Source organism: Zonotrichia leucophrys, chromosome 1 (assembly GCF_028769735.1).
Source record: "Zonotrichia leucophrys gambelii isolate GWCS_2022_RI chromosome 1, RI_Zleu_2.0, whole genome shotgun sequence".
NCBI classification, from domain to species: Eukaryota; Metazoa; Chordata; class Aves; order Passeriformes; family Passerellidae; genus Zonotrichia; species Zonotrichia leucophrys.
Window position 1 is genome coordinate 73,193,903 of NC_088169.1, and position 17,865 is coordinate 73,211,767.

Genomic DNA, 17,865 nt, shown 5'->3' on the forward strand with positions numbered 1-17,865 from the left:
TGCTTTCATGGGAGCTTGAAGGAAGAGATGTGTGCAGGGCTCTGTGTGCATGAGCACAGACTGAAGCACAGCAGGTTCCCTCTGACCAGCAACAGGCTGCTTACTGGGAGGGTGACTGAGCCCTGGAACTGCCTGCCTGGAGAGGCTATGGAGTCAGCACACAGTGTCTTCCTTGATAATCCAGACAAAGCTGTCCTTGGAGAGACTGGGAGGGGCTGAGCTTTACCTGTAAAGGATTCAGTACAATGCACAGACACCCAGACTCACATACTACAGCAGTAAAGGAAAACAAGCTTTCAGGTGCATGCTGATCAAACTGTTTATTCCCAAACTCTGAAGTGAAAGAGATGTAACAACACCCAAAAGTGAAAACAGAAACCAGCAACAATGCAACCGTGTTCCAGAACAAAGACAGTAATGCAGCCCCAGCTGTTTGCTTCCTATCTCGTGCTGGGTGGAAATGTCTGTCACCAAATAAACCTGAAACACAAACAAGAGTTATGTCACAATAATAAAACTTGATCTTCCCTCCAAATCTTTGAACAAGATACTAGAAAAAGTGTCCCAGCATCAGCTTTTGATCTACTACTTCACCCCTATGCATCAGTTCCATTTACTCCTATGAGAAGGTATCACAGAACAATACTTAAGGCTACAAGGCCAGAAAAAACTGAATGTGGATACATAGTTTCACTATTCCAATATTAGAAAGTGTTAGGAAAACATCACCTGTTCACACTTGCTAGAAGAGTGCTTACTAAATGGGAAGGAAATGGGAATAAATAAATGGGAATGAAAAATACATAACAAGGTTGGCCAAGAAATCTGAAAATCCAAGTCCCTGGTATTCTCCATCAATAACACATATTCCCATGGATAACACATAACCCTAACGAAGACCTTTATACACATAGTATAAAGCTCTTCATTAAAAATATTCCATGTTTGTTTAGACATGTGGACACCAGCATGTTAGCATGGATGTCTGCCTGAGCAACCACTGAGCACCACCAGCACCTGACACAGATTAAAACAGAAAATAAAGATGAGTTTTGATTGTTTGGGCAGAGTACACTGCCACATCTGCAAAGTGCCTTTCTCAGTTACTGGCAGCAGAAGCTCTTTATGTTATACCACCCCAGGGTTCTTTGTTTCAGTGCCTTAATTGTGGGTTTCAGTAATGGTATGTAAAGAAGTTAATTTCTAACAACTTTTTGGTTTATGTTAAATATTTTACTAACAGAATGGATATGTGGACAGAAGGGATCTTTTCTCTAATAAACTTTAGTTGTCCACATTACTGGCAGTTTATACTTTGCTTAGAACTTCTGCAATCATCCCTCCCCAGTGGTATGAATTTGTAGTTCATGGTCACTGTACTTACGTGTCACTGATCCAACTCTGCAAGACCCATTTCTATCAGCTTCAGATGAACCAGATTTTTGTCATCTCCATACAGAGAAATGGTAACCTCTGGTGAAACAGTCTGAAAGATTACAGTGTTGACACTTACACACTTAAACCTCAAGCTGATATGGAAAGATTTTACTGGCTACACTCACTGTCTAAATGGAACCGTGAATATAAAAAGAATACCTTTGGTTTTAAAATAACAGGAATACTCAGGAACTTTGTGATTGCAGAATTGAGAACATCTCACCATCTTCTCTTAGCTTTCCTTCATGGTAAATAGTTTTCAATTTTAAACTATGAGGATTCACAGTAGAACAAAGACTTAGAAATTAGACTGCTAGAAAGAATTTTAGGCTGAGCAAGAACCAGAGGGGGGAAAAAAAGGGCATTTCTTACAAGTATGGAAGCAGAGAGACGCTTTCCTTCAACGCAGTCCACCATGGTCCACAATGCTTTCAGGCTCCATTCTGGGGAATAAGGAATTCTTTCCACGTTTTTGTCATCTGAAGCAGGTCTAAATCCAGCCAGCAGAACTCGCACTGCCTGCACTGGGTACTTCAGCAGGTGACAAGGTATGTGACGCAATCTGAAAGCAAAGTGACAAAATGAGAAGCGTTTGCCCACAGCAAACCACCAGCCAGTAAAGACAGCAGGATGCCTGAGTGGCTCACACAGCACTTTTATGGTGTGGGAACCAGGGCTGGAGTCCCTGCTCTACAGAAACATGCCAACATCAGACCCAACAATTCCTCAGCCCCCCCCGAAGGACTTGGCACAGAGCTATCAGAGAGCAGCCCAGCATCAGAGACCCCTCCCCAGAACCCCAAACACAGATTGCAGCACAGGAATCCAAGTGTGAAAATCACAGTGCAGCTCCACAAACCTTTGTGGTCCAAATGCTTCACACCTGAATGTGCTCTAGACACACTACTGGAAATAGGTACCTGGGGTTTACACTGTCATCTCCCCATTCTTTATCTTTCTAAAGAAGCAAGGGAAAGGGGAAGCAGAGAAATGCAGCTCTGAAACAGGAGAGACTGTCTCCCAAGACCATAACACACTGTAAAGCACAAAATCTGTTCAAATCCCCATTTCTGCATCATCTTCAGCAAGGATGTGTACATTCCACAAGAAGCTTGAGAGCAAGTCATTGGGATTAAGCATGTGTGTATGTGTATATATGTACTATATGTACAGGTTCTATATATGCACTGTAGTACTGTGTACTGTCCACATATATGCAAATGTATATGTATGAGAAATTCAGATAGGCTTATGGAACCCTAAAAGCCTGGGATGTCTGAGACACATCTGTGTCAGCACAGGAATAGTCCAGAGCATCTCAGAACTGCACAGAACAGGGATTTGAACATCCATGTGCCACACAGGCAGAGCAGGGTGTGTCCCACTCAGATACTCCTTTATCCCTTAGTTTTATTCCCCAGCTGTCTTCTGTGTAGCAGACAGTCACACAGGATTGGGATTTGTTTGTACACCTGGAAGGCTTAGACCTTTTTTTGAGTAAGGTTAATCTGCTTCTGCACCTGAGAATCTGAGCCCACTCACAGGTTAAGTGGAGATAATGGAGAAATCTGATATTATAAATAATGGGCTTCTCAGAACAACCTGAAACAGAGAAGCAGGGGCACAAACCCCACATCCTACAGACAGAAATTATTTAACCAGCCAAACCACTTTCTCTCTAACTGAAATCCAATAGTAAATGATGGTAAAAATATATATACATAGTTCTAGAAAAAAATTATAATAAATGTAACACACATATATTTATTTATAAGTACATATGTTATGATTTAAGTGTATGTATACATACACACAGACATTTTACATGCAGTTATTTCTCATTTACCTGCTGGTTGGGGCAACTAAGTAAGTACCATAGTCAACAAACTGAACCAGAATCTGAACAGGCACAAGCTGTGTAATAGAGAGGAGCTTTGCTCTATACCATAAACCATCCACATACTCTGCAAGGCAAGGCAGTTCTGTAAAAGAAAGAAAAAAACCAAAACCATCACAGAACACCTCACAATACTCAGTGCAGTACAAACTGACCCTGAAAATCCACTTTACTTTGTGACCAAGATTAAGTCTCCCCTTCCTTATCTACTACTGTAGATACTACAGGAAAACTACTACAATTTTGTTCCATGCATCCCCCAATTAATTCTACCTGAATTCCAATCCAAGCAGTGCTATGCAATTTAAGTCAAGTTTCTCTGCCTCACATGGCAATGGTGAGAAATAACAGCAAATTGCTTGGTTAAAAGATTGTAACCCAAACAGTTTAATGTTCCAGCTTTTCAACTTGGGCTCATCTGCACACTCCAGTCAGTAAACAGACTGATCTCCAGGTGAACAGACATGTCTGGAAGACGGGGGCAGATCATGCCTAAAATCTCACCCAGACTTTTATGAGCTGGCAGAATCAGGTAGGAGTGAGAACTGCTTTCTTCACCAGGTTTAAGACAGCCATACTTGTGTTAATTTAGGCCCAACAGCTGTGGACATTAAAGTGGTGATCCTTAGGGCTCATGCAACTTCAACACTTATGATATTATTTTCTGTACATAACTTTTGTCTTTTGAATATGTAATAAAATTGTCACAGTTCAGTGACAGGTACCTGTAGGGTAAAGTTTTATTACTGCCAAACAGGATCCAAAGTCAGTTCATAACTCTAACAGGCACTGGGAGTCTGAGTTCTGTCCATCATTTTCCAGTGGAGGAGAATGACACAAAAGCCTCAATTTAATGAACAGTAAAAACATATTACAGTGTATCATGTAATTCTAGTGTGATCTTACTCCTTACTCTCCAAAACTTTTATTTAAAGATACATAGAAATACAAAAGGAAACTCAGGCTTTCTAAATATCCACACAAAACAACAGGGACAATAAACAGAACGTACCTTTTTTGAAGTTTGTTAGATGAGGAAGTGTCTTGACAATTTTATTGCACCACTTCAGGGCTTTACTAAGGCTCTCTGAGTCACAGCTGGCAGATCTCTCTGTGGCAGAGCACTTTCTAAGGTTCTCAGAAGAATCAAGACAAATATAAACCTATGTAAAGAAAAAGCGCTGATGTTACTACTTTTTGCAGTTAATTTAGAAACGAGGAATTCCAACCATTATTAAAAGTTTACTTTTAATCCAGATCCCATCTTTGAAAGGTTCAGCATCTCCTTGCTCCCCTTTCTTCTCTATTTCATCATTCAACATTCAAAGTCCACATAGGAATCTTTTATTCCATCAATGCACAAGACGTTCTGCCTTTTGCCTGGGAGATTGGGCAGAACTCCAGGAAACTCTGTGGGCTTACCCAAAATTCACTATTGTTCTGCCACATTAAATTCCAACAACCTATCTTCTTGCTACAAAAGCCAACTACCAGACTGCAGTAGTGTAATTCTTGAAATTAATTTTTCTAGAGAAACGATTAGTGTTTCACTGCCCCACCTATGAGGTTATTTCAACTAAGTGTTCATCTAGAGAGCTGCCCCACACAGCCTCCTGCACCAACAGCTCAGGGCCATTTTGCAGCCTCTCATGCTCTGAGATTGCCATCTGTGCTCTCCTTTTCCCCAGCTCAGGGGAGTGCAGCATGTGAGATGTGAGACACACTGACCTCCTTGGGGGACACCAGGTGGGTAACTGTGACAGGAAAGGTTTCTCCTGGAACAGGCAGTGGTTGCAGCAGGTACGAGGGCGAAAGGTCTCCTTCAAATACCCCCTAGAGCAAGACAGACTTCAGCTGAGCACCATACTGAATAACAACACAGAAACTTAGCCATGACTTCTGCTACAAAGGAGATACCTAAAAAGGTGTAAAATAACAGTAAGCAGTGTGTCCCTGATGAAAAAAAACAACATTGCAATGTACAGATAAAGTTTTTCTCAACAGTATGGCATTGTCCAGTGTATCTTCTTTTAAAACCATGTATTTTACATGTCATTACTGCATTTGGTTCACCACAAAATAAACCCTGGAGCACTAAATGATATTTTAGAAGGATATATGGCACACAGCTCAGCTAGAACATAGGTCATGAAAACAGCTCGTATTATCTCCTGTACTTAAAACATGATGTGTTACAAAATGTACAATTTCTCCAAAATACATTTTTACACATTTACTTGAGGAACACTACTCATTAATGCCCCAAGAGAAAAGTAGAAGCAACATATGTAACTGGAAAATGAAACAATGAATTATGACCCTTTGTTTCTTTTGCAGGACCTGACAGAGGATGCAGTACAAAAAGTCATTATGTTCCTCAAACTTAGCTAGGAAAAAAAAGATTTTTTTTCCATTCAAAGTACATACTCCTACAAGTAAAGAAAGGATGTCTAACTAAATCACAGACACACAGACTGAATGGCAGATTTCTGCAAAACTATCAGGAGCAGTGTGAGTTGGGAGCCACCTGACTACACTTGGACACACACAGCTGGAATAAGAGTCACTGCTGTGAAGCTCAGCACACCTGGAGATTCTGATGCATTCTCCAACATCCTACTGCCCTACCAGGAATGTCAGGCTAGTGCCTAAGCCAGGACTGTCCTATGGTAACAAAGACCAGCTCCTAAGCTCATCAGTGCAGGGCAAGGCAAGCACATCTCAAAGACAGAGACACTGCAGCAACGCTGCACTGAGCCCTGCATAAGCCACTGCTGGCAGCTGCAAGGCTCACAACACAGAATGAAGTCCTTATCAGCTTAACTCATCCCAAATCACTGATCTGAAGCTGTGAAATAATGTTACAAAACTACAGAATAAAATAAAAGATAATGGTTACACCTTATGTACAAATAATACACTTTAGCTGTCTTGTGAGCATGGCTGCCAAAACCAGAGCTGATTATGTTTGAATGTGCTCAGAGCTGTTTGCTTCCCACTTCTGCTGTTCCTAAGATTCAGTTCAAGTTCTGGAGACCTTGCTTCTTTTCTGGTCTACAACTGAACACTTGTGAAGTCTGTTTTCTTACAAATTGTTCTGAGTCACTTATTCCTGGAATGGATCTGCTGAATGCAATTATTCCTTGAGGAAAGCACTCCAGGCTTTCTGAATGCTTCTTGCCTGCAACCTTCTTACACAGTTTCATTTTTGTTTTTCAAATTTAATTTTTGTGTTAAAGGTACCAATCTCATTTCCAGATCCATATTTAATTTGCTGAAGCTGTGTGTTGTGCTGACTTTATAAAATGCAACAAGAGATTGATTTACAATGAGGTTTTCCATGGTTACTCAGCTCTAATATACACTGAGGGATTTTTCTAACTGCATCATGAGCCCAGTGGCAGACAACTCGAGCTTTGCACCAGCAGTGACAGCAGCAGACTCTGTACTGGAAAATTATTTTCTGAAGCAAAGATGTTTGTTGGAATGAAAAGTACATTGGCAGACTTAAACAGAATTAAGAGGAAAATGCAGTAACAAAGTCTTAGCAATTTAAATAAACCTGATCCTCAGATTTCAAGGAACAAAAAAATGAAAACAAATACAGAGAAATTACTTATGTATGGAGTTTTTGTGTTAAGAAAATGCAGTTACGTGGAAACTTCAATCTTACCTGATGATCTTTAGGGGAGCTGTCCCAGACTCTTGGATTAAAGAACCTAGGTAACTCCCCTATAAATCACTGGCTTTACAATGAAATACTTGATTTAATTTACTCCATCCTTGGATATATTTCTATGAATAACTAATCCCTTCAAGTGCTAAAAGTATCACCCTATTTGTAGTGTTCTAGAGGAATGCTAGCTAGACTTTTAACAGAAGTGCAAAAATCTCTTTTCATTACAGAGTCCATGAACAAACTCTTGGCAATTTCTTAATCCACAGAGTCTTATCAGCACATTGTAGCTCCCCATGTTGTGCTGGAGACCTGTGTGCTCAGTCTTACTGCTGCTTACAGCACAAAACCACACAGAAATATTAAAAAAAGTAACAAATCCTCCTAGGTCACAACAAGCAACTGAATAATCTTTCCAAAGGTAGAACAGCAACAGCAAAAGGGGGACACACACACACACACACACACAAGTCTCACCAGCTTTTGTATGTCCTGGCAATCCTCAGCAACACAGTACCTCTGGTATGCCATGAAGGATGACAATGACATGCCCCCAAAATACAGGCTGATGGACAGCTTGCCCCATGGGTTCTCTGGTAACTCCTATTTACACAGGACAAAACAGGACTGTAACAGTAATAGTGGCTGAAGTTTTAGAAACAGTGACCAAGAAATTCAAACATCTCATGTTTACATGTGTAACACTCAGACACAAGATTAATATGCCTATTAACATCAGTTGTAACATAAATGGGAATATCTCTTTCTGATACGGAAGCACCAATTGCTCATCCTAACACTGAAATATTATCCCATGTTTGCTCACTCAAACCCTTCCCCTTCACAATTTATCATTAAGCTGTCTGAAATGGCTTGTTTTCAGACAATACAAATGATGTGCTTCCTTATAATTTTAATAAATGATGTTAGAATTTTATCACTTAGAATAGAATTTAGAACAATTTATGCTGCCAATAGGTAGGTTACTCGTCAAAATGACAACTCAACATGAACAGCGTGGAAAAACAGCACTAACCCTAATGGAGACATTTGAGGCATGAAAACTACAATAAAGGTAAAGTCACAGGAGAAGTAAGTTTAGTTGTGCTTTTTCTTTTGTCTAAGAAATGCATTTACTGCTATGCTCCCTCATGTACCATTCCTAGTGCCAGTTAAAAGGAAAAAGACAACAAAACTTGGTTTAATTTCACATCTATGAATAAATTAGGCTACCTTAACATGAATTTCAACCTCTTCATTTTTGAGAAGTTCTTGAAGGTATTCTACTGCCTCCTGCTGCCAAAAATTTCCAATCTATTTGGAGAAAAGCAAGAAACCAACACATTAAGATGCTAACAAGTAATATTCTTCCTATTCTTAGGGTAGATGGAAATACACAACCATTAAAAATGAAATCTGACTAGAAGACACATTAGTTTGATTTGTTTACAATCCTTTAAATATTATCTACTACTTGATGCATTATAATTCAAGTGACAACGCAACCCACAATTTTCAGATCCTGAAATGGCTTAGAAAGAGATGCTGATTGCCAGATCTAACCACTACTACGTATGCAATAATGTATGTGTGCAAAGTTGTCTGAAGCATAATCCAAATACTTACAGGATCTAAGATAACACTCAACAAAACTTAAATACTTTCATTCTCTGCTGTATCTGTTTGCTGTCCAACCTGTATGCTTACAAGCCTGTCTTTCACAGAATCACAGACTGGTTTGGCTTGGAAAGAGACTTAAGGATTGAATTTGAACCCTCTTCTGTGGGCATGGGCACCTTCCACTAGACCAGGTTGCTCCAAGCCCCCTCCAACCTGGCCTTGAACACTTTAGGGATGGGGCACCAACATTATCCCTGGGCAGCCTGTTCCCATGTCTCACTACCCTTGTAGTGAAGATTTTCTTCCTAGTACCAAGTTTAAACCTGCCCTCTGTCAATTTGAAGATATTCACTCCATGAGCTTGCAAGGAGTCCCTCCCCTGTTCTCCTGTAGCCCCTTTAGGCCCTGCAAGGTGCTCAAGATCTCCCTGGAGCCTCCTCCAGGACAAACAGCCCCAACTCTCTCAGCCTGTCATAGGAGAGATGCTCCAGCCCTCTGACCTTCATTGCCCTTCCCTGCACTTGCTCCCACTGGTGGTCTCCTGATCTGTGATCCCTCTCCAGGTTTGGCACACCTATGGACCAAAAAGGCTCTTCTTCCCTGGGACATGGGCCCCACAGGACCCCACCAGAGCAGGCTCCTCAAAGTGAGTGCCATCATCCAAGCAGCCCAACCACTGGCTGTGGCAACAGTTATGATTTCTTAACTTACCAGACTGGAGTGAACCTTTCAAGGCCCTTCCCTCTGCCAGACAGGACTGATGAAAAAACTACTGGCAGGCCACAGAGCCCTACAAGCACTCTTGGGATCTGCAGATAACCCCTGCAGACACAGCCAGGAGCAGTCTGAGGGGTATCACTGGTGTCAACAGGAGGAGATAACCAACTCCTGGCACTGGGTAACAGGGAGAGGACTGTACAGGGCCTGGCAGCCTCCTAGTATGCCCCCAGTACAAAGAGGCAGGAGCACCATCCCTCTCTAGAGAGTGCTGGGTCAGCACGTGGGCTCCTCTGAACCTCTCTGAAGGGAGCACCCACTCCTGTCTCCATCTCCTTGGAGCCTTTTGCCAGCTGCCCTGGGGGTTACACGGGGAGCAGAGGGTGCTGCCCTCCTCAGCCCTGGCATCCCTCCTGATGTGAGCGCTCCGCCCTCATCAGCCTGCAGAGCATGGGAGCAGTGCTGCAGGAACACCTCACACTCTGTGGAAAATCTCTTCTTCGTGCAGGCCCTTTCCATTCTTCTGCATTATTGCCCCTTCTCTGTTCCACATGTGCTGCTGGGAGGGTTTCTGGCTGTTTGGCTGCGGGTTCACTGCAGACAGCACTTGGAATCAGCTCTCCAACCCCTTCTCAGCCTCCCTGATGCTGCACAGCCCTCTCACCACCTGCTGCAGGAGCTTTCCTACCTGGGCATGCTACCTTTCCCTGGCAGGTCTGCTGCCTGTCCCTGCCCCACCACCCCTGCAGCCTTCCTTACTCTATCAGTTTAACTATTTCCAGCAACAAAATTAAGCTGGTAACTTCAGTATTTCACTTTTACTAAGTTCACCATTCAGAGGAAGCAAGGTGTGATGGTATGTGAAGATGTTATTTACACACCAATTACTTACTGACAAAAACCCCTAAAACAATTCAGCTGTATTAGTTTATAGATTGTTTCCTACACAGCCAAGATCAGAATGTTAGAAACGCAGTTTTGCAGGACTTGACAATTTCAGATTGTCTGGCCATTCTGCATTAAGAAATTCAGGACTTATTTTTGTTGGTGCTATTGCAAACTGAACTATCATTTCTGAGTATCCTCTGCCAAGACAGTGTGCTGTCTCACAAAGGTTTAACTCCACTGACAGCTACCCTTCAAGCATGGTCCCCTCCTAAAGCAAACCTGCTGGGCCCTGCCAAGGACCTGCTGAAACAATCATCGTCTCTTCTCTGAATCCTTGCAGGCAAGAGAAGACACCAGCAACTCCTCTCAGCCTGACCAGGCAGGGCATTGATTTGAGAAGCACCCACCAACACCGGGATGTGCCACTACTCACCGGCAGCGTCTTGTAGAGCTGGCATGGGATGCAAAAGGGAGGAATGCCAGTGTAGAATGTAGTTGGATACAGGTGACACTGAGGAATGCTCTCTATGTAACCACGATCTATGTACTGTACCTACAGGAAATGCAAAGCTTTCCTGAAATAATTCCTGAAATACTGAAGTTTAGTAAGGGAATGCATTTGCTTACAGCATTACTTTTATGGAGGAAAAAGAATAATGGTTCGATGGTAAGTGATGTGACAAAGGGAAAAAGCAAGAAAAGATTAAAAAAAGTGCTGTGGCAGGTAAGAAATTCAGTTTATAAACTTCTCTTGCAAGAATTCCTACATTTTGTGGAATAATCAGTTTAAAATATAAAGGAAAAAAAAAATCTGTAAATTAGGATAGATTTTTCAATCTGCATTCAAAAGTCATGAGCAGACTCAACAGCTCAGGTAAGATGAACTGCTAATGAGAAGAAGGTTCTACACCTTTGCAGCAGAAAGAATTCAAAACAGACAGCCAATACTTTTTGAGTGGGGATTAGGGCACATGTGGGATTCTAAACCTAATTGTTTTCAAAGCATTCCACAAATGGTAAGAACAGCAAAATAGAAAACCTTAAAGGGATTACTTACAGGAAATCAAGAGCAGCTTTTTACTTAAGAAAATTAATTATTACTAGGGAAATGACAGGAAAAACTGTGACAACTGAAATAGGTAAAAATTATTTTAAAAACAAATGTAAAAATGAGGACAGTAATCCACACCTTTACGCAGAATGAACAATGCACAGGTCAGCTGAATTGGATTATATGCCTTTTTTAAACACACATCTGCAGATACACATACACCCTCTCCCCTTACCCCACACAACCAAACTTACCTGCAGAGTACTCCCGCTGACTTCCACAATTTTAGCTCGATACCACACAGTGTCTGATCCTCTTACAACACAGGCTTCTCCCTTCTTCCAGCAGTAGGGTATCAGGAGACCAAGGCCCTTGAAGGTATTTTGTATTTCAGCCATCAATTTGTTTAGTGCAGTTTCTTGGGAGAGGAGGTGAAATAAAAAAAAAGATTAAGAATAGTCTCTAACATTTATGCCAAATATTTCCATCACTAAACCCCATCAGATGCAGATGACATGTATAAACAAACACATGTGCAGCTTTAAAATCTATTTCCCGACAGTGATACAATATGTATGTTCAATATCTAGTATATGCAGAAGAGTTACTAACAGTAAACTGCATTTCCAACTCTGAAGCCATTAGAAATTCTGAATTCTAATCTCAGAAGGACTTGTAGAAGAGTCTATAAATTTTGGAAGTGACACCTAGGCACCACTATATCAGAGCACAACAAAGCACGAACAAGACAACAACTCTCAAAACACTGTGTTAGTGGTACGACACCATGAAACACCACAGAAGAGGTGCCCAGAAGAACCTCTCCTGTTATGGTACAGCCTACAGCAAGAACTGCAGGAAGCACACACAGTCCTGTGCAAGTGAGGTTACTGTACTTTGAATTTCAAAGGTTTAGGAATAAAAAAAGTTACATAATCTAGTAGTTAAATGCACTTGTGGAGCAAAAAAGAGTGAATTAATGTTCTCATACATAAATATTTCTCTAAAGCACAATACACTAACATGGAACTGAGGAGTGACACTGCATCAGTCAAAAGAAAATGGAATTCTTTCAAGCCACACAAACAGGAAACATTGAGAGATATAGAATGTATCACAATGCAAATAAAGAGCCTGAAGAAACTGTACTGCGCTTAAACTGCAGGAAAAAAACCACAGCAGCAGTATCTGAGAACCAAGCTAACTTCCAAGAACCTTTATGACTGTATCTGCATCACTTTGAAGATAATTACATTTACTTGATCAGTCAACATTACAAAATAAAGCACTTGCTGCTTTACCCATTACAGCCTAGAGAAGAAAGGCAAGAAACCTGCCTATCCAGGTGCTTTGGGTTTTGGATTTCTTGGGAGGGTGGGAGGACAGGAAAGCTGATTTAAGGAGAGAGAGAATCCCTGCCCCTCACACCAAAGGACATCACATCCCAAGAGGAATATTCCAGACCAGTACCAGATAGGTGTTCTAGTATACATTCTGATACCCAAGAGCACTCAGATTCATAAATATATTTTATTCTAAACTCACCAAATGATTTTGGTATTATATAAATAGTTCCATCACCTCCAATACAACTCACTACAGCCTGGAAAACTTTTGCTTCAGGAACAATGGGAGATTTATACACTTCCTCCATTTCTGGACGAGGCAGTGGCTCGTGCATTTTGAGTGATTTTTGTTCACTCTCTGAAATAGCGGTGTTTTCCTCTGGAACAGTCCTGCTTCTTTCATAGGCAATTTTGGAATTACAACCATCCAGCTGTGTGTTCTCCTGCTCAAAATGTACTTCAAGATGTTCCTTGGAAACTAAACAAGCCCCATTGGCTTTACCAGTTCTAGAAGATTCAATCAAATATATCAATGTATTAACTGACAGAGAACTTAAAAAGTGCAAAACTACAAAATAATACAAGTAACACACAGAAGTGGCAAAGGTATCTTAAAATACTGTCAAGCACCTCATCTACAAACTTAGAGAACTGCAATGTGCCATGGATACAATAAATAACATTATACTCATTATAAAACATTATAAGTAAGTCCACTGAAGATGGAGTTCTGCTGCTAGAACTGTACAACAAAATCCAAATTTTTTGATTTTATTAGTTTTGTCAAATATGAACATCAGAGTCTGAGAGAATACAAAAGAAAAGTATCCAAACCTTCTGTTTCTAAGAGCCAAACCCTGTTCAATAAGGTATTCAGAAGTATCAGTCATTTTTCCTGTTTCATCTTTGCAAAGAATTTTCACTGGCAATGCACAACCCACAACATTTTCCTGGAAAAAATGGAAGAGCTGGACAACATACAACAAATATGCATTTCCTTTAAACCACAGGCATATTTTTCATTTTATTGGTACTGACTGTCAATCAGACATCCTTCAACAACTGGTACCCCCATGAGAAGACACAAATTTATTTAATCCATATGAATCATTTTACCAACTGTTCTATCTACACATGACATTAAAAACAGTTGTAGAGTAAAAGCTTGCTCTTCCCCTGAGCTTTTTTAATAGAATCAAGTGCCAAACACTTGTCTTACAGCAGGAGATTTAAACCCATGCATAAATGACTCCACTCATCACTGCTTTTATTTCCACACACACTGTAAAATATCACTGGCAGCAGATAACAGACACTGAACAAATCAAACCCTTCCAATAATCTTTTTTTTTTAAACTGTGGAAGAGGTAAATTACTAATGATATTCATACAGCACTGGATTAATTCTTCCAGTCTCTGAGGCTTGAAAACTAACAAAGTAGCTGCTGAAATAATTCTCTTAAAACCTGAGCAGCTTGCTTATCTGTCCATAAAGGCTGTCAGCATCCAGTGATCCCAAAGATACATCTACTATTCAATAACCAAACACATCAAAGATGAAGTTTTCTCCACACTGGGCAGCCAACTGCTCTACTGCTCCAGTGAATAACAAAAATAAAGCAGAAAGAAGAAAGTACCTTTTCCCCTAGAGCAAACAGTTATACAAGTTTTATTAATGATTTTTTGAAAGGTAAAATATTCAGAAAAAAATCCAAATTAACAGAAAGTATGACAGGAATTTTGTAAGTACCACTGGTTGTGATTACAAACCTGTATGACTACCTTCACTTGTGCTCCAGTTAGGTAATAGGACAAGCATTCACACACTGTTGCTGTCCACTGTGTGCTTCCACCTGTGGGTCTAACATACAACAAGTGATAACCTCTAGGTACAAAAGAAGTTGGCATCTCCTGAGTATAACCACCAACTCTTCCCTCTACCAAAAACTTGGCTTTTTTAAAAAACTGCCTAAACTGTTAAAAAAAAACAAAAAGAATCTCTACTACAGTAAAGAGTAACAAAATCATTATTAATTTCTGGATCTCTACAACCAGAAAAATTAAAAATCACAAACCCAGAATTTCAAAATGAGGAGGATCATAAGTTCTAGAAGTTATGACACCTGTCAAAACAGTCTAGAAGAGAGACCTTCTGTACTGTTTCAGGAAATCCAATTCATCTCAAATTCTGAGCCAATGAAAGAAAGTATTCAATGAAATAGATCTGTTCACTATTTTGTAACTCAACCTATAAATATTATTTATTTCTACAGAACAGTTTCTGCTTTACTACAATACAGTATAACCCTTAGAAAAAAACTCCAAACCTTAATTAAATAAATCACAGCCAGCACACCATTTCTTTATTCAAAAAGCAAACCACATCCAAATCTTACATAATCAGTGCTAACAAAGCTATGTCATTGTTAGTTTCTATTGCTGCCACTCAGTATAAGGGAAAGGCTACCTTATTTCTGTCAGTGAACATTCCATTGCTAACATCCTGATGGTCTTCATGCTTTCCTCAAGTTTTCTTAGACAGCTGACCTCCACCGTTTTTTCAGCTCCAGAATCATAAAGTAGTACCTGTTACAGGCAAGAAACCATAAAACAGAAAAAAAAATTCCTCTCATGCTGTTATCTGTAAGAAATGATAACTCAAAGCATCCCTGAGGAGGTTAAAAAAAGTTCAAACATAACTGGGATTTAACAAATGCCTTTTGCACTGAAATACTTCACCACAACTCAAGCTACCACAGCACAGCAAAGGGACAAACCATACAAATGTGCTGAAAGTAGGTTAAACAACTTTACTGATTTTTTGGTAAACCAAGAAGCACTGAAATAGCTCTCCTCCACCCCCTGCTTTTTATTCTGATGGGGTTAAATAGCTGTTTGAAGACTCCTGGGCTCAGAAAGCAGCTGATGCAAACTGAAGGACACAAAGTCCCATCTCTGCTTCGTACTAAAAAGAACCCTGGGCACAACCTGATGATGGATGAAAAAAAAAATAATAGCAATCCAGTGCTGGATTACCTGTATGATCAAAAAGCCATTCTTCCTTTAGAGACACCTAAGTATTCAATCACAAAATGCTTTTTTTGGTGCTCATTATTTTCAAGCTGGTACAAAAGAACACATTTCAAGCAGTGCTGTGTGAGGTTACTGTGGAAAGTTATTGCTGCATGGAACAGAGTATCAGCATCAATTTAGGGTTCATGCACCTGCCTGACTGCATGTGACGCTGTGGTGTTGCACTTGGTACAACTGGCTCCCTCTTCTAACAAGGATCATTAAGTTTGAATTACTGTAACCCTCAGTTTCACACACCTGCTGGAATCTAAAATGAATTGTTGGGAATTATATATAGCTTGGGAATCTCTGCCGTGTTCCAAAGGGCAGTGTAAATAAAGAGTCAACCTCACGAGTCTTCCTCAACTACCAGACTCCCTGCTAAAGGCATCTGAGTTTGACAACACAACTGATTTGCAGCAATGTACAGCATTACTTAAAATCTCAACAAAAGCAAAAGGTTGTGAGAAAATATGAACACAGAAGAAAGAAACCAAGATTTGACCTTATTTTAATCAGTGAACACTTTAAAGTTTAAAAATACAAGTATGAACCTTGTTAAGAGAAGACCTTTACCTCTGCACTTGTTTCAGAGACAATCCTGCTTATCTGACCTCTCTGCCACTGTCCCACATCGCGTATGTAAACAGCACAGTGCATTTCCCTCTCCCACTTCACAGACTGTGGCTGGGATTCTCTGTAGATGGAAGCCATCTCCTCCTGTAATCTGACATTAAAAAAACGTTTTTCTACTGATAAAATGCAATGCAGTAAATAAAAGGCTTATTCAGTCATTGTTTAACTAGCTTACAGCGAAGCTGTACTGTTTTGACATGTACAGAAATACATGAAATGGGAGTTACAAAACACAGGCATGCTGATTAAAGTCCGTAAACCTATCATGTTAACTTAGACACTGGAATTAATCTGAGCAATCCTGAGTGCTTTGTATGGCACTATTTGAAAACTACACTGTTTTCTCTTGACAGTTTCAGAGTGTGATCCTCAATGGCATGACTACATAAATGGTACTTTACGCAGTTACAGCCATGAAGATTGAAAGATAAATAAATACATAAGCAACATGCACTAAACCATGACAGACTCTTCTAACTATTTCCAAAGAGCAGGCATGACTACCTAAATGTTACCTAAATATCTACCAAAGGCAGGCTGATATACACTGTGTCTAGAAATTGTGTTCAAACTTCCTAACAGGGTACTGGAAGCACTTTGAAAAAAAAACCCTGCTACTACCACTAATAGTAAATTCTAAGACTTGGGATACAGGTTTTATTTAACCAGCTTTCTAATGAGGGAATGGGAAGCAGAGAAGAAAGAGCAGGAAGATTTAATCTTTTTGGACACTGTTGCATTCATCAGGTTCCAATACTTACTACAATACAACTGATTTGAAATACAAGTAAGACCATATACTTAATTTGGAAGCAGAACTATTTAATAAGCCACAATATAGTGCCAACCTCTCTTCTGCTCCTATACTTTCCTCAACAAAGGCAAGTAAGTCAGCAGCCTTCAAGAAGTACACAGTATCAAAGCAACTCTCACACTTTGTTCTAAGTATACTTCACCATTTTGTCATAAGGACACTAACTAAAGAGAAGTTCTTTGAATTTCAGTACCTTTTCAGTACACCTTCTGATGCCAGCAATTGTACAAAAATTTTACTAGGAGACACAACATGACTAATCCTCCCATCTAACTCCTTGTTACAAAGTGATCTGAAATCTCCTTCATCCACAGATTCCATGTCTGTAGGAATAAAAGCTTCTGAGGTTCTAGAAATTTCTTCTAGAGGATCATCCCATATTTCATTAGGCTTTATTTCAGTTTTTTCAGTGTACCTGTAAAGAGCACAAAATAGTTAGAATAGAAAATCTAAACAGATTTTAAATGAAGTGAAAAAGGCTCAATAACAGGAATTATTCAATGTGCAGAAAGCGAGTTGTAGCCTAGACAAGAACATTCATAAGTGCTACTTCTGAAACACGAACAACAGTAACATTTTTATTCTCCTTCAGAGGGTATCCCTCTACATTCAGGGAAGAGAAGAGATAGCACAGGGAACACCAAGCCCATAAGAACAGAACATCTGGAGTGGGCCTCTTGCCCCACAGAATAAGGGACAAAGGCCTGTGGG

At 40.1% G+C, this 17,865-nt stretch overlaps 1 protein-coding gene across 3 annotated transcripts in view; it reads right to left on the reverse strand.

Annotated features, from left to right (window-relative positions):
• Positions 1-324: 324 nt before the first annotated feature.
• Positions 325-17,865, reverse strand: part of RNF17 (ring finger protein 17) — a 40,614-nt gene continuing 23,073 nt past the window's right edge. For 2 of the 3 annotated variants that reach the window (XM_064731406.1, XM_064731229.1), the window contains 16 exons: positions 17,348-17,569; positions 16,281-16,431; positions 15,100-15,218; positions 14,403-14,517; positions 13,467-13,582; positions 12,832-13,139; positions 11,541-11,704; positions 10,669-10,788; positions 8,244-8,324; positions 7,488-7,613; positions 5,063-5,167; positions 4,347-4,497; positions 3,284-3,419; positions 1,810-1,999; positions 1,385-1,486; positions 325-480 (listed from right to left, as the gene is read on the reverse strand). In XM_064731406.1, the coding sequence (XP_064587476.1) occupies positions 1,388-1,486; positions 1,810-1,999; positions 3,284-3,419; positions 4,347-4,497; positions 5,063-5,167; positions 7,488-7,613; positions 8,244-8,324; positions 10,669-10,788; positions 11,541-11,704; positions 12,832-13,139; positions 13,467-13,582; positions 14,403-14,517; positions 15,100-15,218; positions 16,281-16,431; positions 17,348-17,569 (2,203 nt within the window). In that variant the 3' untranslated portion in view covers positions 325-480; positions 1,385-1,387. The remainder of the gene's footprint in view (positions 481-1,384; positions 1,487-1,809; positions 2,000-3,283; positions 3,420-4,346; positions 4,498-5,062; positions 5,168-7,487; positions 7,614-8,243; positions 8,325-10,668; positions 10,789-11,540; positions 11,705-12,831; positions 13,140-13,466; positions 13,583-14,402; positions 14,518-15,099; positions 15,219-16,280; positions 16,432-17,347; positions 17,570-17,865) is intronic. The other variant, XM_064731313.1, reaches the window with a different exon arrangement.